At 45.5% G+C, this 22,209-nt stretch overlaps 2 protein-coding genes across 4 annotated transcripts in view; both read left to right on the plus strand.

The window, feature by feature from the left end:
- The first annotated feature begins 567 nt into the window (after positions 1-567).
- On the plus strand, positions 568-11,104 carry LAYN (layilin). The gene is made up of 7 exons (XM_027785492.2): positions 568-995; positions 2,158-2,455; positions 4,767-4,924; positions 5,296-5,334; positions 5,704-5,787; positions 6,545-6,647; positions 7,385-11,104. The coding sequence occupies exons 1-7, from the start codon at positions 938-940 to the stop codon at positions 7,740-7,742; spliced, it is 1,098 nt and encodes a 365-aa protein (XP_027641293.1). The 5' UTR covers positions 568-937; the 3' UTR covers positions 7,743-11,104.
- A 4,951-nt stretch (positions 11,105-16,055) lies between these two features.
- The window catches only part of SIK2 (salt inducible kinase 2), a 55,247-nt gene continuing 49,093 nt past the window's right edge, over positions 16,056-22,209 (plus strand). The window contains exon 1 of one of the 3 annotated variants that reach the window (XM_055819414.1): positions 16,056-16,300. In XM_055819414.1, the coding sequence (XP_055675389.1) occupies positions 16,151-16,300 (150 nt within the window). In that variant the 5' untranslated portion in view covers positions 16,056-16,150. Of the gene's footprint in view, positions 16,306-22,209 lie in introns of all 3 variants that reach the window. The other 2 variants (XM_055819413.1, XM_055819415.1) reach the window with 2 other exon arrangements.

Genomic DNA, 22,209 nt, shown 5'->3' on the forward strand with positions numbered 1-22,209 from the left:
TAAGGGGCCGGGGGCGGGGGTCCCCGCGGGGTCCCCTGGGGGTCCCCGGGAGCGGGGTGGGCGCTGGGGTACGGGGCTGCGCTGCCTCGGGCGTTGCCGAAGAGTCCCGGTGCCGGGAGTGTCCGGCGCTGCCCCGGCTGGCAGCCGCCCCCCAGGTCCCCCCCCGGGCCCCCCCTGCCGCCCCCCCGCCCCCCGAGCCCCTGTGGCTGCCGGGCCGCCCCCCGGCTGGGCGCGGGGGGATGCTGCCCCCCGGCAGGCGCCGCTGGCGCGGCCAGATGTGCAGCAGCTGGAGGCAGGACCGGCCGTGCCGTGGGTGCAGCACCCAGCCGGGCGGGCCCCGGGCACGGGGGGGGCGCCCCGTGCCCCGACAGGTTGGTGCCTTCAGCCGGGAGCCTGCGCACTGTCACCTGTGAGTAATGTGCGTGTTGCTCCAACCTGAGGCAAATCGTTTCGTTGCATCTATAACTACGTTTGTCGTTGTGCCCCGCTCCTGTCTGCAGTAGGGCTCCTGCGGGGGTGGGGGTGGGGTGGGGGGGGCAGCTGGCAGCTGGGGATGTGTTGCTTTGCCTGAGTTTTCCACTTCCCAGGAACACTGACACATCCCTTGTCTTGCATGACCGAGGCTCCCTGCAGTCAGGCTGTGGCACATCTCGTGCAGGCAGTGAGGAGATACGGGGAAAACACAAGGAAGCCTGTCTGCATCCACGTATCCAGTTGTCCTGTTACCCAAAATATATTTGGGAACTTAACTAGCAGCGAAGTCTAGACAGTCATCAACTACAATAAATTTTTTTTGAGCTGAAAGCAATGGCAGATTTCGCTGGTAAGACAGAGATTTTCTGCCAGTTAATGGGGGAAAAAAACCGAGTTTGTTTATCGGAAAAGAACCTGAGTGCAGTTTGTGACACTATTTCTAGACAGTTGCTGCAGTTTTTTAATGCATTGTGTTTTTCTCATGCCTCTCACAACAGCAGTGGACGTATCCCTCAGGAGAGGTAAGGGGGTTTTGCTGTTTGGACCAAGCCTGCATGTGTGCTCAGTTACCGAGAGAAACACAGGTTATGCCTGGAGATGTATGTTTAATAGTTTAGTCAGCTTAATCTAACTTTATTTAATTTCTGGGTAAAATGTTAGCAGACTCCGTGATTTCACGTACTTAACTGTTCAAAAATTCCAGTGCAAAAGGTGTTTTAAATTCCCACTCTTAGACTGGCCATGGCAGGAAACTGCAAAAATAAAGAAAAGCCAGCATGTATCCCATGGAGGGGTTTGTACGGACCTGTGCTCACATCCCATTCGTTCTGAGTGCGTTACAAATCATGCTAAATGTTTTTCTTCCGTAAAAACATGTAGGTTAGCAGATTGTGCCTGCTGTGTGTTTGAAAAGAAATATTTACCGAGTTAAACAAAACTGTTTGTTTCCACAAGTCTAAATATTGGGACTCTTCTGCTGAGAAGCATACAAGTGCATAATTTTAGATTATGTCTCGTTTCACTTTGGTCTTTAATTTCCTTCTCGTCAAAATAAGCCGTGCTGCTTCCTGCGTGAGAAAGTCCTCGGCTTATGACGGTCTGAAAACACGCATTTGCTCCTCGGGCGGTGGGTACCACCACAGCGTGGGGTGATGCTCACTGTTGGACCAGGTGGACACATCTCTGTCCACTGCAGTATATACCCCATGAAACTTACTGCGTATACCCCCAAAGATAAATCATTGTTATCTCTGCTTGTGGAGGGGATCTCTAATTTTAGCCATTTAAATTCCTTTTAAAATAACAATAATTATTTTAAAAAAGCCTCCTTGAAATCTTGTAAAGGAACTCTAAAAGGTTGCACATGTCAGCTTCTGCTCTGGCACAGCATTGCGTCTCTGTAAGGAGCTCCAAGGGTCTTCAAATCGCTGAAAATTCCTGAGGGAGTGGAGAAATGCAGGACGTGAAGAGCAGTGCCATGCGGATCAGCCTAAGCTGTTACGTGCAGTGAGCAAAGTTTGGAGGTGCCTTTCCCCAGTCCAGTAATACAAGAGGCTTTTTACCTGTGTTGTTTTCCATACAAACTCCTGTACAGTGCAAAACTCAAAAAACCTGAACTATTAGCATCTATTTTTGGTACTAACAGTCATAGTTGCTCTAACAGGTTTCTTTCCGTTCCTGCAGGACAGACGGTTTGCCGGGGTGGAACACAGCGACCATGCTACAAAGTCGTTTATTTTCATGATGCTTCACGCAGGGTCAGCTATGAGGAAGCACACCTCGCCTGCAGAGCTGACGGTGGACATCTAGTCAGCATCGAAACAGAAGCAGAGCAAAGACTGATTGAAAAATTCATTGAGAGTCTCTTAGCTTCTGATGGAGATTTTTGGATAGGGCTTAGGAGGAAAAAGGAGAAGGTAGACAATAGTACGGAGTGTCAGAACCTCTACTCCTGGTCAGATGGCAGTTCATCCAAGTTTCGGTGAGTACCTGTGAGTGAGACTGGGAAGAGTATTTATAGGTCAGGGACTGTCACCTGCCGTTAGCGATCAGAGAGGATTATTTCAAAAGAATCAAGCAGTGTTGTCCCAGCTGTCGTCTGTGTTCCTTCTGCAGTCATTAAAGAGTGGTGGTATCTCCAGAGAGCAATTCATCCCATCCAGACATAAGCAATAGGCAAGTAAGTTACCGCAGTCTAGAGACCCTGCTTGCTCTCTGTTGCTCTATATCAGACACCTAGAGTGTCTAGCTTGGGCTAGATTGATAATTTTTGATTGCTAAAAAGAGGTAGAAAAACAAGCGATCCGGTCTTTTAAAATCTCCAGTTAGGCAAGTACAAAATAAGTGCTTTGACCTGAAGGTTCCTGCGCCTCGGATCCCCTGAAGTCTTGTTCCTGATGTCCTGAGCGATGGGCCCTTCTCATTGTACCTGCTGAGGGAGCAGCACTTCTTTCCTGCGGGACAGTAACATTGGAGAGCTGCAGTATTTGCTGTAGATGTGAAAAAAATGTCACAACACTTACTAGATTTACACTTCCTTGTCTTAAAGCGAGCAGAACCACAGCATTTTCTTTAAAATATAAAGGCAACAGCATTTACAACCAGTACAAGGTTGCTGGAGTTGTTTTCACTACTTTAACATTTCTGTTCAGTATGGAATCGAAATGCGTTTAGCCTCAAATGTTCTGCTAAATAATGATTTGATTTCAATCGTGAGTCAGTTTTCTACACAAAAGATATTCTTAGCTCTAGGCCTACAAGGTCTGCCTTTCTGTGGTACAGAAGTAGAAAATCTGCTCTAAACATCGCCAGGTTGATGAAAGCCCTAGCAACAGGGTGCCAGCTCTACAGGGAACTTCAGGTTCAAGACTCTTTTGCCTGGTAGGTATTTACTATTGAACCTGTGATTAATTTTAAAAAATCAGACTATACAATGTTCAGTCATTATCCTGAACTTCTTGCTGCATTTACAGTGGTTGAACTGCAAATTTCACGAAATAACCCAAACATTCTTAAATAATTTATGGCAACATGTCAAATGTATGACGAGTCTGCCTTTGCATTCTTCTTTATATTGGACATGTGTAAAAATACCTCGTTATTGTGAACTTTATGCTTGGGGATCCCATAAAAATTGTAGTCACTCTGTGCAGGAATGAATAAAACAGATCTGCTGTTAGTACTGATCAATATATTAAAGTTTCTGCTGTGGTTCAGATGCTGGGGGTAGGTCATAGGAAGCTGGAACCAGATCTGCTGCTGCTTTATTGCCTTTCGTTGGTGAGACACAGGTTATTTATGGTACATGACAAAGCCAAGGGAAAGGTCAGGGGCATGGCAGCGAGGGGGCACTAGGGGATGGACAAAGCAAAGGAGAAATACAGCATTGTAATGATTGAAAAAATACTGCTTCAACATGTGGGGGGGGTTCCCCATGTTGAATACCTTGGTATATCTGGAATTCTCTATATTGTATGGATCGGCTCTCAGCCAGTGCTTGGCATGCAGAACATTGCTTGTTCCAAAATCAGTAGGTATTGAAGACTTTCTCAAAATCAGGACACAGCCGTAGAAGGTTTCTCTGTGGTGCCTAAAATGCTTCTTCAGTGATGAGCGTATTACAGAGCACTAAGCAGTGAGGTCTTCCTGTGTACTGCTTGGAAGGGCTCACACAGTTTTCTGGTGGTGAAGTTTATTACTTAAAAAAAAAAAAAAATTGTCCACAAGACAAGTTTTATGCATATTAGTGTTTTTCTAGACAGACAAAACCAGATCTTGCTTTAGCTTTTTCATTTTCTTCTTAAGTCAAGGAATCATAGAATGGTTTGGGTTGGAAGTGACCTTAAAGATCCTCTAGTCAAATTTTGCAGGCGTTGGGCACTGAGGCTAGAAAGCAAAAATCACTCCGACAGATGACTTTGCACAGGTCTAAAACCGTGTAGAGGAAGTCCATGGGCTCCTGAGCTTTTACTCGGCCTCGCAGGGGACATTCAGGCAGTGAGGTACTCAACCCTTCACTCCCTGATATTTGTTGAACACCTTGCTCGCCGAGGTTTCTTTGAAAAGTAAGAATTCCCAAAAGAGAAGATACACTGTAAATCATTGTATTGTTGTTCCTACTTTTACAGATTGGAATTGGCAGGAGGTGAGGGTGGAGGGGGGTGGGCTGAGCTGTAATCCGCTTTGATTCTGCCCTCTCTGGTGCCCTGCATGCTGTATTCCCATCTGAGCTTCTGCAGTACCGTGGGAAGTGACGTCAAGTCTTGCTTGACACGTTTGTTGTATTTTCTTAGGAACTGGTATGTAGATGAGCCATCCTGTGGGAGTGAAATCTGTGTTGTGATGTACCACCAGCCATCTGCCCCACCAGGTGTCGGAGGTCCTTACATGTTTCAGTGGAACGATGACAGATGCAACATGAAAAATAACTTCATTTGCAAATATCCTCTTGGTAATGAGTCATTCTGTAGCTTTAAAAACCAACCTGCTCGCAGTCCCCGAAAGGAGGTATGGGGAGATTGCAGTAACGGATAGGGAAACCCTTGCTTAGCTTCACTGCAAAGATCTAGTGGGAGACATACAGTTAAATTTATGCAAGTCCTGGGGAAAGCAACCTCAGTATCTTACTATGTGTAGCTACTTGGCTTGTGAGTCTACACGAATTGTCAGAGGATTTTTTCTAAAGTATTTGCGGTCTCAAAGGCAGCCTGAGGGAGAGAGAACACTCAAGAAGGGTGCTGATGTTATTAGACTATATTCAATACATTTGGTCTCCCTGCTCAAGCTTATGAGGCAATTGTGCATATCTTTTTTTTCTTTCAGAGAAACCAACAGATGCTCCAATAGATAATTCTCAAAGAGGTAAGTTACAGGTATTTGTTTGGGGCTTTTTTAAAATGATATGCTAACTTTCAGTAGAAATACTCCGTATTACATTCATTGCCAAGGACACTCCCAGACTGAAAACTTCCTAAGCAAGAAGCTGCGCTGCAGTTCGCACTTTCCTCGTGCTATTCCATAATCCATTCTGCAGGAACACAGTCTTGCTGTAGTAGATGCAGGATCTGGGACTGCTGGTCACGCCGCACAAACCTAAGCAGAAGAATACTAGCCCACCTTACACATCTTTGCAGCTGGCAGCCTCTTCCATCTCCTCTCACCCTCGCTTTTGATGATTCTTAAATTCTTCCAAATAACATCTGTAATATTAATTAAGCTGCTTCTTTCCAGGTGCCGCAACAGAGCCGTTAAACCCAGTATTCCCAGAAGAACGCCGTAAGAAAGACGCTAATGTAACAGTTGTAGAAGCCAAAGGTATGTTGTGCATTCAACAGCCACCTTGTTCTCTAACTGTGCAGGCCCACGTTCCTCACGTGTGGCTGCAAACGGTCAACATTTCAGTCTGAAGTGTGTGACCCTAGATTTAGAAGACTAATTTAGACACCAGCACCTGAAAAAAAACCAAACCAAACCAAACCAAAACTTCCCTCAAATATTTTCCAATACAAACCTAAACCAATCGCTTTGGCTACCGCAATGTTCTAAATCTAAAGCTGTGCGAAATATTCGGGGTCTGAAAAAGGGACTTTTGATTTATTGAATCACTTTTGGATGTCTAAATTGTTAATGTTTTGTTTGTAAGTTTATTAGTAACTATGAAAACCTTTTGGTTTCTTCCTACCACACTGACTTCCCCCCCTACAAACTCAGAGATCAAAGAAGACATTTTGCTCTCTGAAATCTTTTGGCTGAGGGTTCCTAAGCTTTTTAAAGATAGCATGTCTGAAGGATTTGCACTATTGCTGCCTTCTTACAGTGAGGCTTGTTGGTTCCTCATCTTGAAGATTCGAGCTTATTTGGCTTTAACCTGCTTAACTAGGTGGTTGGTCTCTGTTAATTTGCTGCCTTTGAGAAGAAGTAGATACTGCTAGATCGTTAACAACTGAGGTCGTAACGCCCACTGAGGTGTGATGATGCTGTCATTTGGAACTGTCAGGTTTTTTAGGAAGTTCTGTACATGTCAAATACAACTGGAAGTGAATAAAAGCCGGAATTTCATTTTTCCCCCTAGGACCTGTTCAGAGTCTTGCCTACATCCTTATTCCCAGCATTCCTGTGCTGCTTCTCCTGATGGTCATTACAGCCATCTTCTGCTTTTGGCTCTCTGTGAAGAGGTGAGTGAACCTGTGTGTCGTGGTTTAACCCCAGCCGGCAACCCAGCACCACACAGCTGCTCGCTCACTCCCCCCACAGTGGGATGGGGTGGGGAGAGAATAGGAAAGAAGTGAGAAAACTCATGGGTTGGGGTAAAGACAGTTTAATAGGTAAAGCAAAAGCCATGCACACAAGCAAAGCAAAACAAGGGATTCATTCACCCCTTCCCATGGGCAGGCAGGTGCTCAGCCATCTCCAGGAAAGCTGGGCTCCATCACACGTAACAGGGACTTGGGAAGACCAACACCATAACGCCAAACATCCCTCCCTTCCTCCTCCTTCCCGCAGCTTTTATACTTAGCGTGATGTTCAGTGGTATGGAATATCTCTTCGGCTACCTCAGGTCAGCTGTCCTGGCTGTGCCCTCTCCCAGTTCCCCGTGCCCCTCCAGCCCTCTCCTGGCAGGGTCTGAGAAACTGAAAAGTCCTTGGCTTAGGATAAACATTACCCAGCAGCAACCAAAATCATCCGTGTGCTATCAACGTTGTTCTCACACCAAATCCAAAATGCAGTGCTGCACCAGCTGCTAAGAAGAAAACTAACTCTGTCCTGGCTGAAAGCAGGACAGGGCGACTCAGGCTGTGAGCGTCAGCTTTCCTCGGGAGTCATCATTAGTGTAAGAGAGGTGTGGGTTTATTTTGTATTTGCCTCTGTAAAAAAGCATATTATGACCTGTGCTCTTTCCTCCATCCCTAAGGAGGCAGGAGCGAATAGATGCAAGCCCAAAGGAGGAAGATGCATGGCTGTCTAACCCCAGGAGGAACAGCCCAAATCTGGATATTTACAAAGTAATCAAGACGCAATCAGAAGCAGATCTGGCTGGAACCAGGCCTGACACTAAGAATTCTTCCTTCCGGATGCAGGAAGATAAGGTGCTTGACAGCCTCTCCAGGGATGATGACGATGCTGCAATGAACACATCAACCAGTGGCTTTGTGACCTTGGCCAGTACTGGCAGTGGCTTTGTGACCAACGATATCTATGAGCTGTGCGGAGATCGTGTGGGGAGGAGCCAGGAATCAGCCTGGGTGGAGAATGAGATTTATGGATATTAAGGAAATGGACAAAAAAAAAAGCCTGGACTATGGATGACAAAGTGAATATCAGTACAAGCTGACCTGCCCGCCGTATGCACGTGTTTTAACGTTAGCATATGTGATGTATATCCTGGTTTTGCATTGTCCCTATATTTTTCTCTTTTTTAAGAGATATGCTTTTTTTAAAGATCCAGACTGAAAAGAATGTGTATATTTTGCTTTGCATCAAGCCCTTTGCTCCAGGAATGGCTTGTTAATACTGTTGATTTTGGTTTACTGTTGGTTTTGGGGGGGTTTTTTTGGCACTCCAGAGATTTGCCTTTGAAACTAAAAGACAATCCAAAATCCCTACTTATTTAACTGACCTACTTAACTCTGACTTAACACAAAGGTGTTAAAAGTCAACCACTGTCACACCTGGATTCTCATAGGTGTCTGCTTCATCCCCTTCTAGTTCTTACCACCAAGGCAGCGTACACGAGTCACAGTGCATAACCGCGTTATTTATGCCATTAGGTTGGGTTTTAAAGAATCCCAGCAAGTTCTTTGGTGTCACAAGGTGAGCTCTGCTCCCTCTCCCACTAGCAAAAGGAGTTGCAAAGCAAGGAACATGGGGCTTCTCTGCAAATAAAGGAAGGGAATGGGGTACTCCAAAGCATTCTGCTTTCTCTTGGGGAATTACAGAAGCCTGTAATTACAAAGATGTGCTAATTTGGCCTAAATGACAAATTGAGTACCACTTCCTCTCTTACAGGAGGAATAACCAGTTGCAGTTTTATTCTAGCTCTTTTTTCTCCTTGGGCCTATGACAGATACTGCATTCCATGAAGACTGACATCCCGATGTTAATCTCCATAGAGATGGAATTTATGACACAGTAGTTGAACGTAAAGAATTGGATAAAAAACAGCATTTTGACAGGTAAACTGAAGTGGCATGCTAATCACTCATAATAAATTATCTGGTTTCTATTTACAGGGACTTCACATATTCCAGTATGTAGATTAAAGAAGTGTTAAGGTGAGGTACTGAGGACAGTCCACAGAATTTCCTCTCTGGCAGCACAAGGGAATGGCGTCTTAATTTACCATAGTTTTTAAGGCGTCATTTTGAAGCCAATATTAGATACCTCCCATTTTCCTGCACCTTTGGAGGAGTAGAAATGAATGGCGGCAGGGCATAGCAACTGCCACACAACTAAATATAAATACAGGTGAAATGAGACTTTTTCCTGTTAGATAGGAACAAGCAGGAGCACGAAGCAACACTGTTTACCTCAGGGAAAAAATTCAGAGTCTGTGAGTCACTGCTGGACTCCTAAGGGAAAGAGACAAGAGACGATCCTTCATGCTAAGGGTTTTTTTTCAGAACATTATCTCTGTTTCTGTTATCTGCAGCACATGTATTAAAGTTGTTAAGAAGCTAGGAGGAATCATTTGCCATGGAAGTGGGATGGAGGACCTGTCCGAATGTCTGCAGAAACAACTTCAGGCTGGAGTTTTATCCTCTCTGAGGTGTATAGAGTCAGACTGGGCTAACGGGATATTTTAAGAGTTTTTGCACTGAGTTTAAATTTCTCTTGAGTGAACAGATAATGTATAGTTATTTTAGTCAACTGCACATAAATATGAGATCCATGATGTAGGAAGGTAAAGACACCTGTGGTGAACTGTTCCAAGATCAACTGAATTTAACTTGGTCATTGGTATGTTTTAATACTTCAAGAGACCCCTTGTATCACAAGAATAAGGAATGTATATTGGAAAAGAGAGAAAGGTGGTCCCGTGCATATCAAAAAAATTCAGAGCGCTGTCTTTTCTGCTTGGGAGGATAATGTCATTTATTACTGTGAATGCAGAAAGGCAACAAAATGAAAAGTTGGGTGCCAAATATTTTCTTTAAACTGCACTCGCCTAGCTGTGGTTTGGTGAAGAGACACCTGGGCTTACCCACAGCAAGCTGAATACTGCACAACTTTACTTGGAATCAAGAAGGTGCAGAATTTGCCCGCCGGCATGGATTCTTAAGTAACTAGATGTCTTTGATTTTGAGCTCATCACGTGGACAAGTTTTCATCTTCCATGCATTAGACAGAGGACTTTCCAGCATCTCCCTTATAAGCTTGTAATTTCCTATGCCATGTAATGCAGAGAGCATCACTGTATACGTTTGCTGGGAAGAACATAGCAAAGGGGACACGGGAGCAGTGCTGACAACCTGGGATTGCAATTAACTCGGTTTTGGCTAGGGCTTTCTGATACGTATTTTGTTCATGTGACATAAATGTTTGTCTCACAGTTAAAAGGACTCAGCGACCTTCACGGGAGCTTGGAGCTAACTCCTGTGGCAAGGTCTGTGCACTGCTGCATTTGTCAGTGCAGCCAAGTGTAACAGGAATCTGGATAAAAACTGAGATTCATATTGACTTGAATGTGCTCAGAGCAAATGTCATGGGTTTGCTTTAGCCGAATTCCATTGTAAAAGTTACTTACAAGAAGTTGGAAGTACTTGCAATTACCCAAGCTTTCGGAAAGGGATAGGAAGGGAATTCAGATTTCTCCAATAAGCACATGCTCTTGGTCCCATAAAGGACTCTTTCTGTAAGATGTTTGATGTTAATACTGAGATCTGAAAAACGGAAAATACATTTATAAGTAAAAGATTCCTCCCACTGAAATGGACAGGCACAACCCATGCCTGTGCTCCCCAGGTGCCTCAGGCTATAGACGGACAACACAGCGTTGGTTTGCACGTTCTGCTTATTAAAGGTAGTTGTCCTTACCTGAACGCGTTGGTGCTACATGGACGTGTGGAGTCTGGAGCACAAGTTCTGAAGCAAGTGGTAGATTCTAAGGTAAAGTCAGTGGCCATGAAGTACTGATAGCAACAGTTTGGGCACTGGATTTTTTTTTTTTTGGTACAGAGCTAGTCTGAGTTTCTTATGTGAATTGAGTCCAGCTGTTAACACTGAAGTCGCGAATATGTTTAGAGGTTTGCATTCAGAGCTGTACGGCTTCTTGCTAGGGATCTTTGCATGTTCGTAGCTGTGTGCGTGTACAAAGCACTGCGAAGCTAAGCCATTAAGATTTATCTGCCCTGTCTGGTCTGGTATCTCAGCTGTTTCATACACTGGTTTATATATTCTCAAGGCAAATATGTTCAGCTTTGAGTAAACCAGCACATTTTGTTTTGTCTGCATTTACTCTATTTTCAATTATTCCAGCAATGGAGCTGTTCCTTAAAAATGGAGTTTTATTTGATTGTATCCCATTGAACCAAGAAGGGGGTGCCATGTAGAGAACCAAGTACATTGAATGTTGGAAAGCTGGACATCTGCACTGAAGAAAATAAAGCATTTAGGACATTATTGTGTACCTGGAGCCATTTGGATTCAGCTCTGTACTCTGTCTCAGTCTGATCTTAACTACTGCGTGTCTCAGTCCCATGTGAAAAACAGAAATAACAGCATTTTGCAGGCTTCCAGGGATGTCTGAAATCTAAAAATGAGTGACTCTGAAGTGATTCTGAGATTACACTAATGAGGCCTTGTAATTGACAAAATTTTAATTTTATTGTCCAGCAGATCTGTGCAGCAATTTTGAAGCATGTCTAGACTAAGTCATTATGTATAAAAAATCATTTGATTAAAGATAGGGTTTAGTTGAGCAGTTCTGGTACCTGGCCCTGTGTATATCTTTTTTACTTTGTCAGATCGTGTCTGACCTTTTCACAAGCCAAATAAAAACAGTAAATACCTGTTTATCTATCTATGTCTAAAAAAATTCCACCCCAAGTTTTGCCATTCTGTATTACTTGCAATTATATCAACTTTCCAGCAAAGCTTTTGTCCATAGGTCTCGGTCAAGCACAGGACTTCTGAACACAGGAGTACTTACTGCAGTAAGACAAGACTACAGGTTACTGAAGTTAGTCCTCAGTGTTTTGATTTAAACAGTCAAGGGACATTTTCAAGCTTTATAGCCCTGTCTGGACTTCTCACATCCTTAGTTCAGATTTACTTAGTGGAGTCTTAAGCAATCTTGAAGATTGCCATGTAAGACAGCCTGGGTGCGGGGGTTGCTCAGCCTGGAGAAGGGAAGGCTCCGGGGAGACCTTAGAGCACCTTCCAGCACCCAAAGGGGCCACCAGAAAGCTGGAGAGGGGCTTCTTACAGGGGCGTGTAGCGACAGGACAAAGGGGAATGGCTTTCAACTGAAAGAGGGTAGATTTTGATTAGATATGAGGAATAAATTCTTCACTGTGAGGATGGTGAGATGCTGGCCCAGGCTGCCCAGAGCAGCTGGGGGTGCCCCATCCCTGGCAGTGCCCAAGGCCAGGCTGGACGGGGCTGGGAGCAGCCGGCTCTAGCGGAAGGTGTCCCTGCTCACGACAGAGGGGTTGGACTACATGATCCTTAAAGTCCCTTCCAACCCAAACCATTCTATGAGTCTACGATTTCTCAGCCAAACACCTTACTTAATAGCCTGCAGTATTGTGGCAAGGAAAGCTTTCTGCTCATCCCCTTTCCCTGGTTGAATGTTTTCGGTACGAGTCCTTTGTTTAGGACACCATGTGTACACTGTGATGGACAGAAAAGTGATGTGGTAGTGAAGTGCCAGTCTTCTGCTGGATGAGTTTTGCCTGAAGGTATACACAAAGTGACGCAGAGCTAAAAGAAGGGTGCAGGTTGAGGCAATCTTGACACCTGTGAAATGCTGACTGAAGCCAGAACACTTCAGAATATATTGTTAAAACCACAGGGAATCACATCTGCTTTGTCTGGCTTTAAACTGGGGATTTGCTTAACTCGGGTTGGAATCCATCTGGGTTTTGGGTTTGTTTTTTTCTTCTTTGATCAAAGACCAGGTAATGGAGGGAGAGTGACCAATCAAATGAAGCATGTCAAGCAGGAACACAAATATTACTCACCTGCTGCTCTGCAGGTAGGTATTTCCAGATCCAGGAAAGCAACATTTTGCTGCCAAACAAGCCTGCCTCTGAAGCCCCTGAAATGAATGTAGCCCTTGAAAGGGTTCCCTAAAAGTTTGTTTGTCTCCATTGCATGGAAATAAATAAATAGGAAGATGAAGAAGAACCGATTTGCATAAGCCAACAGGAAACAAAGTTGTGCCAAAGGCTTTGGCAGAAAATGGTTTATGTGGGTCTGAGACAACGGCAGAAATGAGTGGTGCACGACATGGCCCTGAGCGTGCTCTGCCAATGTAAATATGCAGGAAGAGGTCTCTGGATCTCTGTGCTACTGTTCTCTACTGCAAACATGGTAATATCTCAGTCCGCTGCCACAGCTGCTTCTCTCACTCCCTGAATGTTGTAGGTGAGGCTGATGTGCACGATGGCTCTGCCCTGCATATCTGCAGTATCACAAAGCGTCTGCCGATCTCGCACCGTTCATCCCCCCGACAGTGGTGCAGCATGAAGCCCTGAGAGAAGTAATCCCTTAAAAAATAAAACCTTCTACTTGTCCTGAAAATGACACCCAGTTAGCAACCATTTCTCCTGGAAAAGCAAAATCCTTTAGAGGAATTTAGTGCGTAGGAACATAGTCATTGCTGAGCACTTGCAATGTCCGGGGTTTCTAATGCAGTAGTGTTCTTTTATCAAGCAATTGTGCATCTATGTGCTTTTACTCTTGTATGCTTGGTCTCTTGTCTTTTTTTTTTTTTTCTTTGGCAGGCACTACACATCTTTCAGGCACTGAAAAACAGAAAATGAGAGGAAAAAAACTCAAGCCAGATGTTGGAGCTTAGGTGCATAAACACGTAAAGCCACATTTTAGCAACTCAGTGCGTGCCCTGATCTTTTGAGCTGCTTATTATTGAACTCGGGCAAAGCCAGCCGCGTGTGCTCAGCTTCTCTGGAAGCTATTAGAAAGCGAGGTAATTTTATAATTTCTCTGACATCGTGTAGTAGAGCAGCAGAGCTGTAGTAGTAGGTAGAGGAACACTAACCACAAGAGGGCACGTGTGCTCCACAGGTTGTGTGCTTGGGGCCCGGGCAAGCTCCTCTGCAGCAGCTCCTCAGCATCCCTCGCAGCCCCCAAAAGCCACCCCAGGCCATTATAAAGGCGGCTCTGCGAAGCAGGGGGTTGTGGCTGCAGGTTCCTCTAGCAGCGTTGTTAAGAACAGGTTTTGTAATCTGAACCTTCAGGCCAAAAAGGGCCTTGTGGTCTGCAGCACAAGAAAGTTTCTGCAGAAGTTTTCTGTTGCAAGCGCAAAATCTGACTTAATAATTGATTTTGCATCCGTCTGGTGGGATTTTACAGGGGTGAAAGCAGGCAGGAAGCAAATACATATTCTGTTACTAAAAATTTTATTTATACTAAAGTGACTGAGAATGAATATCAGGCAATATTTTGCACAATGTAGAAAAAGTTACTTTTAACACACCAAGCTTGTATCATGCTAGAAATATTGGTCAGTGTTTCGGATTTGCGATAAAAATGTAGCATCCTATATGGTGAAACAAGAGCGAAATTTCACAAGTAGCAGTTCGGGATGACTCCATTTTCTATTCAAGTAGGATTATGGTAAGCTTGCTCATGCACCTATCAATCATTTAACAGGGTGGATGTCTGACTAACTAAAGTCATCAGTTAGTCATTGCCAGAACTTAAGGGGATAAATAGAACAGTAACAGCCCAGTTATTACCCACAGCAGTCTAAGTAGCGTCATCTCAAAATGTCATTCCTTAGAGGAATCTCATGAACTGCAAGTGCAGTGAAGGACAAACATTAACTTTTCACAGAGGTCTTCAGTTCTCATTGCAGAACACTCCTTGCTGTTTGTCACATAACAAATTTAACCAGCTTTCCACAAGTATGAGGCAGCTTTACGTCTAAGACGTGTATACAAAGGGAAAGCAAGAGCCAGAAGTTTGTTTCTTCCATTGTCCCACTTGCTTTTTGCGCCCACTGCACCCTGTGTTCTTGAAAGGTCTGTGACTTGCTGAACGTGCAGCTGATTCAACAGGCACACGTGCCCTTGTGCCATCAGCTTTTGGGCATGCCTTGTTTAGTCAGTGGGGCTGAGCGAAGCCTCCAGGGCGATTCCTGGTATCGAAATGTCAGAAGGCGCCAGTTCTCCAGCGTGAGATGGGACAGGGGAGAGGGAGCGGTCAGAGAGGGGCAGGCACGAACTGGGAAAGATCGCTGCGGGAGTTGAAATGAACGTGGCATTTTTAAAATGAAAGCAAGCTCTAATGTGTAGTTCTGCAAACATGAGGCAGACTAGCTGGACTTAGTATCAGTAAGGAAATCTAGCATAAAAGGCCTTAGACTTTCCCACACTTACACTGTCAACTCTGTGCGGCCTCTGATTGTTTTGTGTCAAAGGGCCTAACAAAGCTTCCAAATGTCTTGCTTTCCAGGTGTGTAGGAAATAAATAGATGGAATAGCTGAGCTGGAAGGGACCTACAACAGTCACCTAGTCCAGCTGCCTGACCAAGTCAGGCTACAAGGTAAAAAGCACGTTATTAAGGGCACTGTCCTCTCAAGTTTTGCCTGTCAAATGCTGACGGGCTTGTGGCGTCGATCACCTCTCCGGGGAGCCTGTTCCAGTGTTTGACCGCCTTCTCCGTAAGGAAATGCATCCTAATATCCTAATAACCTCCTCTGACGCAGCTTTGGGCCATTCCCGCACGTCCCGTCACAGGACCCTGGGGAGAGGAGCTCAGCACCCCGCTCTCCCCACCGGCTCCTCAGGAAGGTGCAGAGGGTGGCCAGGCCGTCCCTCAGCCTCCTTTCTCCACAGCAGACAAGCCCGAAGGGCACAGCCGCCCCTCACGGAGCATGGCCAGCCCTGCCGCCCCCCCGGCCGCCCTCCAGCCGTGTCCCAGGGCCTTGGCACCCTCCCGAGGTCGTGGGGCCCAGAGCTGCACCCGGCGGGCGCTCGAGGTGACCCTCGTGCGATGCCCATCGGGATTCGGGGAGGCTGATGTACTGAGGAAAGGCAAATTCCTGGTGTGGAATAACTCGGCCCACTGGGAATGCTGCTGGCTGCCAGGGAGAGGGTATTCCTGTCAGGAAACCCGAGTACCCCGGGGCCGCAGCCCGGGCTCTCCCCTGCCCCTGGGGAGCCCCTGAGTCAGGGCCGGAGAGACTCCTGGGGCCGGGTGGTCGCGTCCCCAGCCGAGGGGCGGCGGGCACGGCGGGGGAGCCGGGCGGGGGGACCCCCACAACAGCAGCAGCGAGGCGGAGGGCCCCGCAGCGCCCGCGGGCGCCGTGCGACGGCCGAGGCCCCGGGGCGGCCGCCCCGCCGCGGTGGCTGCGGTTGCCATGGCGAGAGGCTCCGCCCGGCCGTGACGCCCGCGGTGACGCGCGGCGGCGGAGGGGCGGCGCGGCTCCAGGGCGCCGCAGCCAGAGCCCAGCCGCCGCCGCCGGAGCCGCCGCCGCCCCCCGAGCCCAGCATGGTAATGGCCGAGCCCCGGCGGCCCCCCGCGCTGCTGCCCCGCGGGCTCGGGCCCGTCCGCGTCGGCTTCTACGATATCGAGGGCACGCTGGGCAAAGGCAACTTCGCCGTGGTCAAGCTGGCGCGGCACCGCATCACGCGGAGCGAGGTGAGGTGAGGCGCGGGGGCCGCCGGCGCCCCCTGCCCCGGGCCTAGCGCGGCCCGCTGCTCCCCGGGCCCGGCCGGCCGGGCGGCGGGGCTGGGGCGCCCGCGGGGCGTGGGGGGTGCGAGCGGAGCGGGGGCAGCCGCGGGGTTTGGGGGGGAGCTCGGCGGGGCGCGGAGGGCGGCTGGCCCGGGGGGGGGCGGGGGGCGGGCGGGCCGCGGGGGCCGCCTGCCTCGGGGGCTGGGGGCGTGCGGCGGCCGTGCGGGCAGCCTGCGCCTTTTGTCCCTTCCGCACCGGGGCCGCCTCCTGCAGGGCCGGCGGGGGGACATCTTAACGTGCCGGAGGCGCCGGGCCCTGCGGCGGGCTGGGGGGCCGGAGCGCTGCCCGTCCCTCTCCTTCGCCCGCTCCCCCCGCCCCGGCCGGGCAGCGGCTGCCCCCGGGCCCGGCGGCGGGCACGGCAAGGGTGCTGGGCCGGGGGACAGGCGGCTCAGTCCCAGCCGTCGCACAGGGACAACTTTCTGTTCATAGGGAAGGTGCCAACCTTGCGTGGCGCCTGCTCTCACGTCCCGAATATTTTACGGTTTCCTGACCCGGCCAGTACTCGCCGATCAGCAGTCCTCCTACCTCGGTAATCTGTTTTAGCGAAGGAACTTTAGTGTGTGTGTCCTGAATTCTTCCATGCATCATCCTGCCTGTTAACCAAATTCAACCATTTTTAGTCTCTTTGTTTAACCGCCCCCGCCCCCCCCATTTATGTTACCCGGTAATTACTACCCTGTAGATTGTTGGTATCTCATGCTTCACCTAAAAGAAAAATCAGTGTAAGCCTGCGTGGATAAAATGTAGTCATGTTCACTTTTTAAAAACAGGTATCTGACGAGGGTAATGGCTTTGAAAGATCAGCATCCTCTTACATTTTCTTCTTAGGTAGTTCTAGTCGCTACACCTAGAGGTAAGGTTTTTTGTAAGGCTCTGTTATGGTTGCTTTCATTGTTTACTGAAGAAGAGCTTACTGTGCTGCTCTGTACCAGACAGAAGTGAATAAAATATTGTCCGGAGTACAAGTACAAAACTGAAGAGACCCACAGTTATTCAGGTGCAGTGGTCTTCTCTGGTGAAATCGTTCCTTACTGGAATGAAAAATACCCTTAGCTTGGACTTCAGTTAAGGAAAACAAACCTGCGATGCTAACATTGTTCTGGCCATGCAGCGATAGGTGAGCTTTGCATCCCAAGTATTAAAAGAAATTTCTCTTACTGCCTCATTTCTCAAGTTTCATACTAAACTGTTAATTATTTTTTAAATTCTTCCTTGCTATTACTGAAGAGCCAAGCAGAGACCTTGTAATGTTAGTGTTCTGTTCCCAAGTTGATGCCATATGCCAAACTTCTAAACTTGAAGATACTAAGTTGTCATTTACTTTTCAGTTCCCCATTTCTTTCGCAGACTGTGTGATGGGGATGAAAGCTTTAGTCGTTATTTGTCATTTTAGAAAGTATATTTGTTTCCTATTGTTCAAAATAACAAAGGTTACAGAAAACTTAGAGCTTAACAGCTCCCCACCTCTGGCATGTTTTTTCCATGTTTTGTCCTAAGAAACTGCTGAATTCCAGTGCGTTCTGATATAGTCTTGAATTTCTTTAACCAGCTTTCCTCTTCTGAGGAGCCTCGTGTCCAGTCTGAAGCCTTTTTGTGTTCTGCATGACTTTTTTACAGCACGTTTGCCTGTTGTTGGAGATCTGTGTCAAGGTCTTTCATTTTTCAGTACAGCTACGTTGACTTTCTGCAGCAAGTGGTGCAAGCGTGTTTATCTGGAACTTAACTGCTGAGTTAGTTGCTGGAAGTATTAACGTGGTGTCTGAGGAAGGGGAGCCCTGTTAAGATTAGTTCTAGTGATGCTGGCGGAAATTGATTCTAGCCAAACTCTACTTTGAATAAGCACTTCAGGTTTGGTCCACCACACTTGATTTGGTGTTAGTTCACTGTGTACGTGGAGTGGAAGTCCTGCTTATTAACATTTCGAGATGGAAGGCTGTTCATATTTCAAGCTCGTTCTGAACTGTTGCTTAAATTTATTGAGTCGCTAATTTCTCACATTCGTATGTGCCTTTATTAAACTCCTAGTGGAAGAATATTCTAGCTTTTTAGGTTCTGGAAGGGCTGTATTTATGTATTGTCAGGTCTGTACTGCGGTAAGACCTGTGCTGTGTTGCTGTTGAGACTTGCTCAGAAAACCCTTTTTAAAAGGACTGTTGCCTTTTCTGAGTTTCTCATGAATCTCTCTATTCCAGCCCTTTAAATTTGGAACCTGTTTGTTGTTGGGCTTTTTTAGCATCGGTACTTTGAAATTGTATTTTATATGGCTTTGACCTATAAAAATATTTTCCTGGATTTTTACATAACTCTGACTAGCCAATAACTGTTAAACTAAAAAAAATGGGATCTTTTTACCTTGAGATATCAGCACTTACTGATTATGTACAGGTTCCATCCTTTTTATGGAAATCTTACATATCAATATAAAATTGTAACTTGAACTGAAAATAATACATCTATATAGCTGCTATAAATTGCTAGCAAAGTATAGGTGAAAGTAAAATGAAACTGGGCATGAAGCAGAAGATTACAGAGTCTACTACCCTGTCTTATGTGTACACAAACTCACTTAGAAGACATAACTTGAATCCTATATTAAAGCAGCACTAAAATTGCATGACTGAATAGTCAAACAGAAAGAAGTGTGGAAGTTAGGAAAAATGGAGGGATTGATAGGTATTTGTAGTAGTAGCGGTCGTGCATGACCCTTTTTAATGACAGTCCATACAGGGTGCCCCAGAGGGGGCTGCATGGTTGAATGTGACCTGTGCTGCTTGTTTGTGTGTGTGTTGCCATTTAATTTAATGACGTGCGCTTTCCTGCCATACTAATTTATCCTGTTGTCAAGAAATCCTGCGATCTCACGGTAACTTTTGTCAGAGTCATGAACAAGTAAGCGAAATTTTTCCTCGTAAGGAGGAGTCTAAGAAAAGAGAACAAAAGTAATCGAAAACATGAAGCTCAAGATGATGGATACTTGCTTCTAGTGAAATATGATGACCTGTGAAATAATGAACAATAGTGAAATGCTCTCGGATAGATGAAGGTACTACTTGGAAAAAAGCAATGCGCTTTAAGGATGAAGGAAAGCCTTTGTGAATAGGCTGTGTGTGAAAGAGTCGTGTCCCCCACCCATCCCCAAAAGTCTGTAACTGATACCCCCTAAGGATTAGTCATCTACAGAAGTATACTCGCCATAGCTCCTCGGACGAAAGTGAAACCCTTCCAACTAGTATGTCCTTACAGCTCACCGTTATGCTACAGGTGGTTGGCACTTACCTCTGAAAATTGCTGGCTCCTGGTACAAGATGTGATACTAGTTTAGATGTGGGTGCCTGATCGAGTGTGCTTAGGTACGTGTAAAAGGGAATGACACAAGCGGAGGCAGCAGCTCCCTGTTTACTTCCAGCAACAGTTTGGGTTAGTGGAGTAATTCAGTGGGAAAATGACACTATTGGGCGGGGGGGGAAGACAAAAAGACTTACAGTGCTGGTGTAACTGTTTGCAGCCATGGGCTATTTTCCTTAAGAGTAGTGATAACTATTTAAAAAACAAAACAAACAGCAACCAAAAAAAAGCCAAAGATAGAGTTGCAAAAGTTGTGTAATTGTCCTTATTTTGGCATGTGCCAAATTAGAGGTAGTTTGCTTGTGCTGTAGCAGTATGATTGACCGTACTAGTGGAATGAGAAATCATTTCTATATGTAGTCGGTCTCTCTGCGCTGTCTTCAAAAGATAAAGTGATGTTCCAACATCTCTGCAAGATGCTAGTAGGTGTTAGCAAGCTGTATATTCAGGAACAAAATGCACTTTTCGGATAAGAAACTGTTCCCCATCTTGAAGCAGCTTCTCCACCTCTAAGAATTACTTCCCTTTTGCCTGTCATCGTGACACAGCTGAGATTATGGACAAAAGTGAGCAGTTGCCGTTGAATGCACTGTTCCTTCTCACATCATTATGAAGAAGTTGCTAGATTTTAAGTATTTCCAAGTGGTTTTTCTCTAAGTCTATGGCTCTGGCAAGATGCATGAAAGCTGAAGTTTCAGAATAGACTGAGATACCTAATCTGCATTTGACTGTAGAAGCAGCGGTGCCAGCTGCTACTATGCTGCTTCTCCTCTAGAAGCTTGCCACTGTGTGCACATACATAATATACACATTGAGAGTTGTACGAGGATTGCAAATAACTAAATTTTTTTTCCTTCAAGTAGGCACACGCTTTTACTGTGTTCAAAAACAACTGCTTAATAGTACCGAATAACTTCCCATTGTAAGACAAAATATGGTTTGATGTAATGTGGTGGGTTTTTTAAACTAAAAACCTATTAAAACTGGAAATACAGCTTGTTCTTCATTAGTTCGCATCTCTCCCTCATGCATCCCAAATAAGCTATTCTTAATTAGTGGAGAGCTGTGCTTAGAATTATCTCAGATATGAAAGACCAAGCTAATGTGGTTGCACAACACAGACTTCTGTGAATATATTAGTGATAGCTGATAACTGAATGATCTAGCTAAAGAAGTCTTGTTTGTCTTTTTTTGAACAGATTATGGATGTAGCAGCACAAAAATGCTTTTCTTGATGTGATGACAGAGGTAGCAAGCAGCCTGCTGAGACAGTGGCTCACTGTAGTGCTCCAAAACACTTTGTTGCCCAACATTTGCGAAGTCACATCCAGCATAATCTTTCTAGCTCCATAGTTGCCTGCAGGAGTTCAGTATTAACTGACTTAATAAAGAGCATTTTATTAATGCTGTCATCATCATCTGGCAGTATCTTCACAAAAACATTTTTGTGGAAGTATTCATCCAAGTCCTTGATGCACTGTTGTACCTGGATGCCCAGTGTGTAAACAAAAGGGATCTTTTCAGACTCCAAAGCTACAAATGCAGCGAACTTTCATCAGTGATACATTGCAATGCATCACTGTTTTTTTGGGTTTTTTTCCTTGCAATTCAGTAAATAGCGTTGCAATTTTGGGAATGTTTGTATAGACAATATAGAATGTTACTATGTGCTTCTGTGGAGTGTTCACCTTCTGCATCTTGTTCTAAACCTACAGTCACTTGTGGTATGGGGAGGTAAGGAAATGTTTCAAAACGAAGGATTTTTCTGGAGCCATCATGTGCTAGGAAATGTGTGACCTTAAAATTTTTCTTGCTCACACACTTTCAGAAGGATTTGGTTCTGGTGTTTCAGTGGTCTTTGGGAATTGTATTTCTAAATATGTGCAGCAAGGAGATAGAAAACTTCTGGAAAAGGAAGAAAGTGGGAAACACAAAACACTGGAACATGAAGCACTGTTCTTGGCCAGAAAGTGTAGTGAAGGTTATGGCAGGATTTATAGCCATGCTTCCCAAATTTATATGACCCATTTTTTTATTACTTTTTTAAAATGCTTCTTTCCTCTAATGAATTTTTACTAGTTGTTGCTCAGGAAATAAGATCTGCTCAAGGATTTTAACCATGTAAAGATGAAAAATGTCTTCTGCATGTTTTTATTTTATACTTTTTTAGTAAATTTAGTATAAACTTTAGTAAATGAAGTGGTTATATAGTTGCATAGTCTTGTTAACCTTGGAAAACATACAACTATGGTAGGCACTGATTATTAAGAAATTTAAGTGGAAGTGGAAATATTTAATCTCTAAAACTGAAGGACTGAGTTATCTAGGTTTTTCTAGAGAAGTGGATACTTCTGTTATCTGGGAAAACAAAGTTAAAAACTGGTTGGGTTTTTTTTTTTGCTTTGTTTTGTTCAAACTCATTGCAGATATTAGAAGCTAGGAAGTGCAGTGTTCAGGATAATGCCTGATAC

This window comes from Falco peregrinus, chromosome 15 (assembly GCF_023634155.1).
Source record: "Falco peregrinus isolate bFalPer1 chromosome 15, bFalPer1.pri, whole genome shotgun sequence".
NCBI lineage: Eukaryota > Metazoa > Chordata > Aves > Falconiformes > Falconidae > Falco > Falco peregrinus.

Bases quoted from the DNA above. Each gene is read 5' to 3' on its own strand.
- LAYN (XM_027785492.2), top strand. From the start codon at position 938: ATGCATTGTGTTTTTCTCATGCCTCTCACAACAGCAGTGGACGTATCC. The intron at 996-2,157 runs GTAAGGGGGTTT...CCGTTCCTGCAG, and splicing joins GGACGTATCCCTCAGGAGAG to GACAGACGGTTTGCCGGGGT. The intron at 4,925-5,295 runs GTAATGAGTCAT...TTTTTCTTTCAG, and splicing joins CATTTGCAAATATCCTCTTG to AGAAACCAACAGATGCTCCA.